The 12,047-nt window shown below is 37.1% G+C and overlaps 1 protein-coding gene and 1 pseudogene across 1 annotated transcript; one reads left to right on the forward strand and one right to left on the reverse strand.

Annotated features, from left to right (window-relative positions):
- Positions 1–8,001: 8,001 nt before the first annotated feature.
- On the reverse strand, positions 8,002–9,806 carry LOC115720460 (protein ALP1-like). The gene has a single exon (XM_061103502.1). The coding sequence runs from the start codon at positions 9,687–9,689 to the stop codon at positions 8,373–8,375; it is 1,317 nt and encodes a 438-aa protein (XP_060959485.1). The 5' UTR covers positions 9,690–9,806; the 3' UTR covers positions 8,002–8,372.
- A 1,308-nt stretch (positions 9,807–11,114) lies between these two features.
- Positions 11,115–11,928, forward strand: LOC115723895 (uncharacterized; annotated as a pseudogene).
- Positions 11,929–12,047: the final 119 nt, after the last annotated feature.

The raw sequence follows: 12,047 nt of genomic DNA on the forward strand, positions 1-12,047 counted from the left end.
CCCGAAGGAGAGAAAGAGATCCAAGCTCAGATCTTGATAATATTCTGCGATAAAAAGAAACAAGGGTTAGAGATTTGAGCTGAATGAGTCATATTATTTCGTTGCAATCAATGTAAGGTTTTCTAAACTCTTATGTGTTTAATTTCATTGTTTTAGAAATATTCATATTTAGGATGTTAATCAACATACTTATTAGTAAATCTAGATCCTGGTAAAATATTCCCAACAATTTCGGCTCTAAGAAGTCTTTGAGAGAAGTTTTGTTTTTCAAAAGTGAAAAGTAAAGAATGAAAAGAAGAATGAGGCTTATATATAGTTTCTAGAAATTTTCCCCAAAAAAACTTAATGAGGAGTTAATGCCACAAAAATAGGCATGCATGGGAAAGAAAAGGCCACGAGTTGCAATATGGGAAAATGTGCAGTCGTTGCACAACTTCTCACGTTAATTAATGTAAAATTAATAACTGCCATGAAGTCACGTAAGTCAAAGAGTCCAATAACTGGCCATGCATACCTACACAACAAAGGAAGTTGCAATACAAAATAGAGCGAAAAGTCCCTACCCAACTAGACATTCAGACAGAGACTTGAGGGACAAATGTTATCCTAAATTTTGTCCACTTGGCGTGGCTCCTCCACGTGGCAAAAAATGAAAAGTACGTAGGAGACAACTCAACACTAACCTGCCAGGATTAGTGCCGAGTAACTCCTTAACCTTTGAGATTCTATGCTGCATGGTACATACAAGCTAATTGGGATCCACACACCTGCCAGTAAAGTCTTGGCCGGACCTATAGCTGGCCGGCCAAAAGTGCCAACCTCTAAGCATTGGAAACTTTCAATAAGGCTTGTTGGCCAAGGGTGTAGAAACACACCAATACTTGTGTTTTCTCACAAGCCTTCCAACATACCTACAACATTCCCACGAGTTCGGATCAATTCAAACTGCCCACAAAGATAGGTAGTCTCCATCAACAAATAACAACCCTATTCTTTAGGGATTACTTATTATTCTCTTTGTATTTCAAATATATGTTGTAACTTCCCTATTTTTTAGGGATATCTCTACGTGCAACTTGTAACCCCTACTACTATATAAAGGGCAAGATACATACTTAGAACTTACGATGCAATTACGCTCAGAAGTACTATAGCCATAAGTCCTCTGTCTTTTCATACTTCTCACCTGCAAAACTTATTATAATGTTGAAGAGAGCCTAGCTAGAAATTATAAAGTCTTAGCTTGTAATCTGCTTGGTATTATCTCAAGAGTAAATACAACAAAAAGGGAGTAGGCCATTACCTAAACAAAAGGGGTTGAACCTCTATAAAATTTGTGTGTCTCCTTATATTTATTATCGTTCCTTATGTGGTAGTCGTAAGCTACGATCTAAGTCAGACTCTAAGTCGATTGACTAAGTCCACAGTCAACACTCTCTCCTTTTTTTTTCTCCCTTCTTCTATCTTCTTCCCACCACCACCATCATAACAGAACCACCACCGCTACTATCCACCGAAACCTTCTTCTTCATGAAACCTAAATCTATTACATTAGTCTCTCACACTCCACCATTCTCGCTCTCTCTCTCTCTCTCTCTCTCTCTCTCTCTCTCTCTCTCTCTCTCTCTCTCTCTCTCTCTCTCCATATACCCCTTTCTAGAACTCAGGTCTCTCTCTCCACTCTCTCTTCCTTAAATCATAATTTTTGCTATTCGTTATTCTATTTGCAAGTCTGAAGAAGAGGAGAACAAGGAAGCTTCGATTAGGACCCTCTGTACCAGCCCAACTTCCATTCTCGCCGACGTAGCTCCACCCTACTCCATCTATCACTTGTGTCGTCGGAGCTTTGCCCACAACCAGCATCGTTGTCTCCAAGGGTCAACGTTGACGAGGGCCACTACATCTTCCATCATTGAACTTGGAAGCTTCGATCAGGAACCTTTGAGCCATTGGTCTTGGGTTCATTCATGGGGAGATAAGGTGACGATGGTTTGATGAAACAGGAAAGATCCATGATGGATCTTGAAGAATTGATCCTCGTAAGCTTCGATTTACAACTGTAAACGCAGATGAAGGAATCAAGATCCAAATTTTGGGATTAAAGCTTTGTTTAATTATTATTTTTTTGTAAAGAATTTGAGATATGAGATTTGAATGGCTGAAAACTGTTTTGATTTTCAGTTTAAAGAAAGATTTAGGTTTATATATAAAAATAGGAGCTTAGGTTTAGATTTAGAATGATTTTAAGAATTTTTTTTTGATGAAGACAACTAATTTTTTGGGTTGGTGGATGAAGACAAGGGGAGAAAAGAATGGTGGTGGTGGATGTTGTGTGATGGCGGCGGCTGTGATAATGGTTGTGTGGCAGATATATGTTGATTTGTTGAGGAAAAAAGAAGATGAAAAAGAAAATAGGAAAAGAAAAGAAAATTTTTTACTTTATTTTAATTTTCTATATTTATTTTTTATTTTTAATTATTTCTTATATTTTAAGATGATTTTTAAATATTTTTTTGTAAAAAAGTCGTATCTCTTGATACAGTCCGGTTTTTGTCTTTTGTATGTTTTTTGGTCTTTTTCAGAGCTCAATTTTACTCTGTTTGTTGTTTTTTCTAAGTGATCTGATTTGTGTGCTGGTATTTGTTTTATTGAATGGTTTCGTCTAGTGGAAGTCTTGCCATAGAGGAACAAGCAGCAGGGATTACATTGGATGATGAAGAGATTGATTTCAGTTTTGTAGGGGGAAAGGAGGAACCGTTTGATGTGAGGTGGTGTCTAGTTGGTAGATTTCTAAATGCTGGACTTATGGATTTTCAAGCCATGCAAAATATGATAGCATTTCTATGGAAGCTGGTTAAGGGGCTGTATGTTAAAGAGCTTGATAACAGTCGATACTTATTCCAGTTCTACCATGAGGTAGATATTCAAAGGGCTATCAAAGGTAGTCTGTGGACGTTTGATAGAAAATAATTGATCTTTGAACGATTGAAGGAAGGAGACAATCCGAGAACGATGGTTCTAAATCGACTTGATCTATGGGTGCAAGTCTTCGACTTACAACATGGGTATAGATCTGAAATGGTGCTGAAAGGGATTGGAAACTATGTCGGAACCTACGTTGAATCTGATGTCAACAATTTTTCAGGGGTGTGGAGGGAATATTTGAAAATTTGGGTAACAATAGTTATTACCAAACCACTTAAACGAAGAATGAAGATTATTTGGAGCGCTGAAGATTGGTTTTGGGCACATTTAAAATATGAACATGTGCCAACATTTTGTTTTGTATGTGGTGTTATTGGTCACTCATAGCAGTTTTGTGAAAAGGCGATCGATGAGCAACTTGTAAAGCCTTATGGGGTATGGATGAAAGTGAATCTGCAAAGGAAGGCTCATATGATTGGGTCACAATGGCTTAGGTCTGGGAAGGCAGTTAGTGAGGAGTCGGATGTAGCAGGGGGTCGGTTTTCCGATGGACATGTTGAACGTGGAAGTACAATTCTGATAGGTCGAAGCAAGATTGATGAGGGAGCCAATCAATTAGGGGAGGAGATCGTGGCGTTGATAACGAATATGGTGGAGTATTTACCGGCCAAACTAGTGGAGGAGTTAATGGGGAAGATACATATGAGAATCATGGGATATTTATGGGAGAATGGAGAAAAGTCAATGCTATATAGAAGGGAATGAAATATTAGCACTAAATGACCTAAAACATAAGAGAGTGTTTATTAGGGTGGATAATAGTGGGAATGGGCCAAATGTTAATATGATAGTGGATGGCCAAGCTTTGAGTACTGGGTCGGGTATGCATCCTGAGGGTGTTTTTGAAAAAGAAAATATCAACAATATTGACACATCAAAAAATTGAAGTGGGGCGGGTACTGGTGTCCAAGTTTGCCGAGAATTATGACCACTTTAAGTTAGAATTGCCGGGGGCTTGGGAACCAACGAAATTTACGATTTCTTAAGGATTTGGTAATCCAAAAGAGACCAAAAATTAAATTTTTAATGTGAAACTCTTTATGGTAAAGATGTGGTGGAGCGGGCCAGATTATATATGGGTTTTGATAGTGCTATTACTGTAGAGGCCCAAGGTCATAGTGGGAGAATTGCACTATTATGGAAAAATAAAGAAGAAGTGCAACTTATAGACTTTTCAAACAAACATATTAATGTTAAAGTGTGAGTAGACGGGCAGCCCATTTAGAGACTGGTGGGAATGTATGGTGAACCTAATAGGAGTCTAAGGCACAACACATGGAGGCTCATCAAGCATTAAGTGAAGGCACTCGTTGGCCGTGGGCAATTATCGGAGATTTAAACAATGTTACAAGCCAAGAAGACAAACATGGTGGAAGACCTTACCCATCTAGCTTAATCCAAGGCTTCAACCAGGTACTTTTTGAGTGTGAGTTGACGGATATAGAGTTAGTTGGACACCCTTTTACCTTGGAAAAATGTCGTGGAACACCTAGATGGGTGGAAGTTAGGCTTGACAGAGGGCCCTTGTTTCGAAACAATGGCTCGAAATCTTTAATTCCTTGAAGCTTTATAATCTGAAAAAGTTTAGATTTGAGAATGCTTGGTTACGAGAGCCATTATGCTTTCAAGTGGTCAAAGATGTTTGGGAGAGAGAGCCATGGCTAGATGTCCAAAATAAAATTAAGAGGTGTGGTGATACTTTGATTAATTGGGGCAAGGATTACACTGCTGGTATTAATTCAAGAATTAAAGAGGCCAAACTGACTTTAAAGCAGCTCAAAGAAAGATGTGATGACTATTCAATTAAAAAATATGGAGAGGCTGAGAAAGATTTGTTTGAAATTCTCACCCAACGGGAGGTTTTTTGGAAGCAACATTCAAAGCAACTTTGGCTTAAAGAGGGTGACCAAAACAGTAAGTACTTTCATGCTTCTGCTAGCTCTCGAAAATGTCAAAATTTAATTCACAAGCTCCAAGATAGAAATGGTGTTTGGGTTGATTGGGATAGTGGACGGGCGGACTTAATTTCTAATTACTATGCTGACTTATTTGCTACTTCTCACACTATGGGAGATGAGGTTATCCAATGTATTAGCCTGTGTATTACTTCTGAAACAAGTGATGGGCTTTTGCGAGAATTTTGGAGGAGGAGGTGCACAATGCCGTCTTTCAGATGCATCCAGATAAAGCGTCAGGTCCGGATGGAATGATGCATTTTACCAGAAGTATTGGACTGTGGTTGGAAGTGATGTGATCAAGCTGGTTCGATTTTATTTTGGTACGTCTACTCTTCCTGAGAGCTTGAATGACATTAATTTGGTGTTAATTCCTAAGAAGTCAAATCCAGTTTGTTTGTCTGATTTGAGACCAATTGCGTTATGCAATGTGGTGTTTAAAGTTATATCAAAAGTCATGGAAAACAGATTGAAAAGCATTTTGGGTTCCATTATTTCTAATACTCAAAGTGCCTTTGTACCTGGAAGACTCATTAGAGATAAAATCATGGTGTCTTACGAAATAATGCAGTACTTAAAAAGAAAGACGATGGGAAAAGTGGATCAAATGGCTGTGCAGTTAGATATGTCAAAAGCCTATGACAGGGTGGAATGGGGGTTCTTAGAAGCCATGCTACACAAGATGGGCTTCCACAGTCATTGGATATCTTTGGTGATGGAATCTGTTCGTTCAGTGAAGTATTGGATTCAATCAAGTGGACATTCGTTGGGACCTATCATTCCGTCTCGGGTTATCAGACAGGGGGATCCTCTTTCTCGCTATCAGTTTATCCTGTGAGCGGAAGGCTTGTCTGCTTTGATTCAAAATTTTGAAAATAGAGGCTGGATTATAGGGTGCCGTGTTGGTAGAGGAGCTCCATCAATCTCACATATGTTCTTCGCCAATGATAGTTATCTTTATTGTCGTGTTTTGGAGAACGAAGCTCAACATATTGTGAAGCTGTTAAACTACTTTGAGAGGACATCGGGTCAAAAGGTGAATCTATTGAAGTCTTCCACATTTTTCAGCAAAAACACAGAAGATTTGGTAAAGAACAACATATGCGCGATCCTTGGCATACTAGAAGCGAGTGAGCAGTGCACATATTTGGGCTTGCCAAACACTATGAGCAGAAATAAGAATGCCATTCTCGAATTTTTAAAAGATAAGATGCAAAAGAGAATTGAGGGTTGGGATAACGAGCTCCTTTCTCATGCTGGGAAGGAGGTTCTCATTAAGACTGTAGCTCAATCCCTTCCTAATTATGCAAGAGTGTTTTTCTTTTAACCAAAGGAATGTGTGAAGAAATGGAGCATATGATGTGTAACTTTTGGTGGCGGACTTCCAATAAACGCACTAAAGGAACTCATTGGATGAGTTGGGATCGTTTGTGTGTCTCCAAAGATCGGGGGGCCTTGGATTTCGTAAGCTCAGGGACTTCAACATAGCTCTCTTGGGTAAACAAGGTTGGAGGCTGCTGTCAAGCCCCCAGTCACTGGTTGGTCATCTTTATATGGCGTAGTTTATTGGAAGAAAAGAACCTTGTCAAATTTGGGTGTCGGGTTGTAATAGGACCTGGTGTGGGAGTGAGCATTTTAAAAGATCCGTGGCTGCCGAATGGAGCTAATCCCTATATAACAACGGTGGGTCAGGCTATTGTTGACAAAAATGTTGATTCACATGATTTTGGGTGACAATAAGTGGGATGAGGAACTGGTGAGGGACATCTTTAACACAAGATATGCTAAAATAATATTAAGTATACCTTTATTCTCCTCTGCTGGTTTTGATAAATGGCATTGGTGTTTTGATAAGTCAGGGGATTATTCTGTTAGTATTGCCTATAATTTTTTGCAAGATGAGAAAAAAGAGCATTTCAGTGATGCAAAAACTCAATTCTGGAAAAGGTTTTGGAAAATTAAAATGCCACCATAATCACTGAATCTTGTGTGGAGAGCCTTGACCAACTGCTTACCAACAAGAGTGCAGCTTATTACAAAACTTGTCAGTGTGCAACTGACTTGTCCTAGATGTTCAAATGCAGCTGAAACTGCTATTCACTCACTGGTCTTTTGTTCACTGGCTTCATGTTGCTTGTATGCTGCTAATTTGTCGACTGGTGCTGGAGCAGAATAGATAATGGGCAGCTGGTTTATGGATGCGGCTGTTAGATGGAGCGATGAAGATTTTAGTTTGGCGATAATGCTTCGCTGGGCTATATGGCAAGCCCTTAATAATCAAGTGTGGAAAGGTATTTCTAGGCCAACTCGTTATATTTTGGCATTAGCCAAAGGTAATCTTAATCAATGGCGTTATGCTCAGGATAAAAATTTTGTTCCCTCTCAAATCAACTTGAAACCGAATGACGGGGGGGGGCTAAGCTATGGACTAAACCGTTAGGTAACAAGATTAAGATCAATGTTGGTGCCGCTATTTTCGAGAGCCAAAACTGTTATGGTTTCGGTTGGGTTGCTAGAAATAATGAAGGAAGATTGTTATGGGCAAGAGCTCGCAGCAAGCGGGGAAATGTCTCTGCTGAATTTGCAGAGGCAGTGGGCTTGAAAGAAGTCTTAAGTTGGTTGAAGGATAATAAACTTTCTAATGTTATTGTAGAATCTGATAGCTTGGTTACCATACAAGCAATCAGAAGCTCTATTTCTTTCAATTCAGTTTTTGGTTTTTGTGTTACATAATCCTAAACTTTGCTTTCAAGTTTAAGTGATGTCGATTTATGTTTAATTAAACAATCTGCGAATCGTGTAGCTCACCACCTAGCTAGAGCTTCCGTTTCATATGCTGATTGTACGTACAGGGAATCTAATGTCCCTGCTACGCTTATAGATGTAATTCAGAGTGATATTCAATAAAGTATGCATATTTTATTTAAAAAAAAAGATGATTTTTTAATTATTTTCATATTTTAAATAGTTTATTTTAATTAATTATAAGTAGGTGAAATCAATGATGAAATGTGTATACCTTTGTACATAGTAATAATCTATTTTAACGCTTAAGAGCATCTCCAAAGAGACACCAAATTTGGTGTTACACTATCACCAAATTTGGTGTCAAAAATTATTTCTACTCCAACCACAACACCAAAAATTACACTAAAAAAATATTCCTTATTATTATATTAATTTTTTAATAAATTAAAAAAATAATATCATATTAATTAACAAAAATTACCACAATTGTTATATTTAAATAAACTTACTAATGTGATTAAATACAATAATACTGTAAAATCGGCAAAATTCGATAAATTAAAATATCATATTGCAATAACATAAATATTACATTACTAGAGAACAAACATTACATTCATGACAAAAAAATTACATTAAATTAAATTAAACTTGAAACACACACTTAAAATTAATTAAATTATATTAATTTTGTGAGTTACCATATTCGTCCCACAAGTGTTCGATTAATGCATTTCGAAGCTCAATGTGAGCATCTTTATCTTTAATTTTTCTATGTCTGGCAAGAAATTCTTGAAACCGAGCATTATCATCTTCTACCATCTCAACTTCTGGACTTGGCACTTCGACACGCTCTTCAATTGGTGCATTTAGATCACGTTCATCTTCTATTATCATATTATGCATAATAATACATGAAGTCATTATATCATGTAAAACCGTTTTATTCCAAAGACGTGCCGGTCCAGCAATAATTGCAAATCTAGATTGCAATACTCCAAATGCACGTTCAACATCTTTTCTACATGCTTCTTGTTTCATTGCAAATAGTTTCTTTTTTGGACCACGTGGATCATGGATAGTTTGAACAAGAGTGGACCATTTTGGATATATACCATCGGCTAAATAATAACCCATATTGTACTCTTTTCCTTTAATAACATAATTAGCGGGTGCAGCAATACCTTCAGCCAGATTAGCAAAAAGATGGGATGCCTCTAACACATTAATGTCATTATTAGATCCTGGTAAGCCAAAATATGCATGCCATATCCAGAGATCATAGTCAGCTACTGCTTCAAGAATAATAGTCGGGGACCCACTACGACCGGCATATTGTCCTCCCCAAGCAGTTGGACAATTTTTCCATTTCCAATGCATACAATCCAAACTTCCCAACATTCCTGGAAAACCTCGACGTTCACCAATGTGGAGTAGTCTTGCAACATCATGAGCGTTGGGTGATCGGAGATTGTGGGCTCCAAACACCTCAACAACAGCACGAAAAAATCGCTTCAAGCTTTCTAAAGTTGTAGATTCTCCTATTTTGATGTATTCATCGGTAGCATCTGCCGGCATACCATATGCTAGCATACGAAATACAGCTGTAACTTTTTGCAAGCCTGATAACCCGAGTTTTCCCATTCTATCCCTTCGCTGGACAAAGTAATTGTCATGTCTTTGTATAGCATCCAAAATACGAAGGAATAAAGCACGACCCATTCGAAATCTTCGGCGAAACATCAAATCGGTAAATCGAGGATTCTCTGCAAAATAGTCGTTGAAAAGATTACGATCAGCATTTTCCCGGTCACGGTTAATAACTATATGACCAGGAATCGAGCCTCGACGTGAGCTTTGATTTTGTTGGTGTTGAGCGATACAAAAATTATTGTTAGCAGTGATTTGACCTACCACTTGCATTTCTATATCATCATAATATTCATCATCTGAAGAAGACGATGATGATAAATACGATGAACTACCAGGATAAGAATTCATATTTTTTTCAAAGTTAAATTGTATATATTTTTGGTGTGCCTCATATCATGTATCATATCCATATTTTATAGTGTAAACATTCTTATCTTCTGATTCCAAAATTAAAAGATAAGAAATCTAGTGATTTAATCTTGGCCACTGAAATTATTTCACCACGATCTCAAACGGTGCAGTGTGTTGTCACATCACAACCTTATCTTCTGATTCCAAAATTAAAAGATAAGAAATCTAGTGATTTAATCTTGGCCGCTGAAATTATTTGACCACGATCTCAACCGTTGCAGTGTGTTGTCACATCACATCCTTATCTTCTGATTCCAAAATTACAAGACACAAAATCTCAGTTTAATCTTGGCCGCTGAAATTATTTCACCACGATCTCAACCGTTGCAGTGTGTTGTCACATCACAACCTTATCTTCTGATTCCAAAAGTAAAAGATAAGAAATCTAGTGATTTAATCTTGGCCGCTGAAATTATTTGACCACGATCTCAACCGTTGCAGTGTGTTGTCACATCACATCCTTATCTTCTGATTCCAAAATTACAAGACAAAAAATCTCACAGTTTAATTTTGGCCGCTGAAATTATTTCACCACGATCTCAACCGTTGCAGTGTGTTGTCACATCACAACCTTATCTTCTGATTCCAAAATTACAAGACAAAAAATCTCAGTTTAATCTTGGCCGCTGAAATTATTTCACCACGATCTCAACCGTTGCAGTGTGTTGTCACATCACAACCTTATCTTCTGATTCCAAAATTAAAAGATAAGAAATCTAGTGATTTAATCTTGGCCGCTGAAATTATTTGACCACGATCTCAACCGTTGCAGTGTGTTGTCACATCACATTCTTATCTTCTGATTCCAAAAGTAAAAGACAAGAAATCTCACAGTTTAATCTTGGCCGCTGATATCATTTCACCACGATCTCAACCGTTGCAATGTATTTTCCTTTCCTATATAATTTCACACTTCTCATTCAATTTGATCACATCTCTTCAACATATTTCCTAAATAGCTATATTTTCTTCAAAAATGTCTTCCATTCGCGGTTCTTCTTACTCAGTAGAGGAAGATGTGCACTTGTGTCATGTCTATGTTGACATTTCTCAAGATCCAATCGTAGGAAGAAATCAATCAGGTAATAATTTTTGGGCAAGAGTTCAATCAGAGTACCACAAAGATGGAAAATTTAGTAATAAACCTCGCCCAGTAAGATCTTTGCAAACTCGAATGTCTACTATTAATAGTGCAGTTGCAAAATTAAGGGGATGTATCAACCAAATTGAAAATAAAAATCCAAGTGGTGCTTCAGCAGAAGACATTGTAAGTGTTTGTTATTATAATTTATTTATTATTACTATCTTATTTTTCAATTTTCATTAACGTGATTACTTAATTTATATTGCAAATGCTTAATTCAAGCGAAGATGTTATTAGCCCAAGATAAAAAGTACGATAAAGGCTTTAAATTTGATCATGTGTGGCACATCCTCAAAGGTATTCAAAAGTTTTCAAATGATGAAAACATCAATGCACCACGTAGATTCCAACACGAAGGTCCTAGTTTCACTTCATCGAAATCATCATCTCACAATTTTGAGTCTCCAACATCGGCATCCACTGGTATGAGTTCATTTGATCTAAACATGAATAATGAGGAAATGAATACTTATCCAACAGAAAGACCAAGTGGTATGAAAAAAGCAAAAGAAAAACAATTAGATAATAATCAATTCAACAAACTAATAGAACAAAATAAAGAACTCATTGAAGTATTGAATAGAGTAACAAGGATAAAAATGAACATCAGAGAAAAAAGGCTGACCAAAAAATTTTATTCACGGATTTTAATTCTATATCCGATATAGAGTTTCGTCAGTACATTCAAAGTGAAAAAAGACGAATTTACAAAGAAAGGGCACAAACATCCGAAGTTGGAGAACAAGGAGACGGATCTCAATATGAGGGATCTCAATATCAGGGATATCCAAATCAGGGATCTCAATATCAGGGATCACAATATGAGGGGTCACAATATCGAGCATCTCAAGATTCGGGACATGGCGTTGAAGATGAAGATCAACGATCTCAAGATCAAGGTGAAAGAGCTGAAAATGACTCACAAGTTTATAGTCCGTATTATGACTATCTTGGCGGATCAATAAATAATCTTCCACATTATTAAATTGTTGTATCTCATTTTGTCTTTGAAGGTTCGTATCTGTGCTATTACTTTTCCGTTTAATGTTTGGTGTGTTGTATTTTAATTTTTAAATGTATGTTTAAGTTTGTAATGTTTTTATTATGTATTAATGAGTGTGCTTTAATTTTATAATGTTCTGTTGTGTAAT

The sequence above is a fragment of the Cannabis sativa genome, chromosome 9, assembly GCF_029168945.1.
Source record: "Cannabis sativa cultivar Pink pepper isolate KNU-18-1 chromosome 9, ASM2916894v1, whole genome shotgun sequence".
NCBI lineage: Eukaryota > Viridiplantae > Streptophyta > Magnoliopsida > Rosales > Cannabaceae > Cannabis > Cannabis sativa.

Coding starts and splice junctions, on each gene's coding strand:
- LOC115720460 (XM_061103502.1), bottom strand. CDS start 9,689: ATGAATTCTTATCCTGGTAGTTCATCGTATTTATCATCATCGTCTTCT.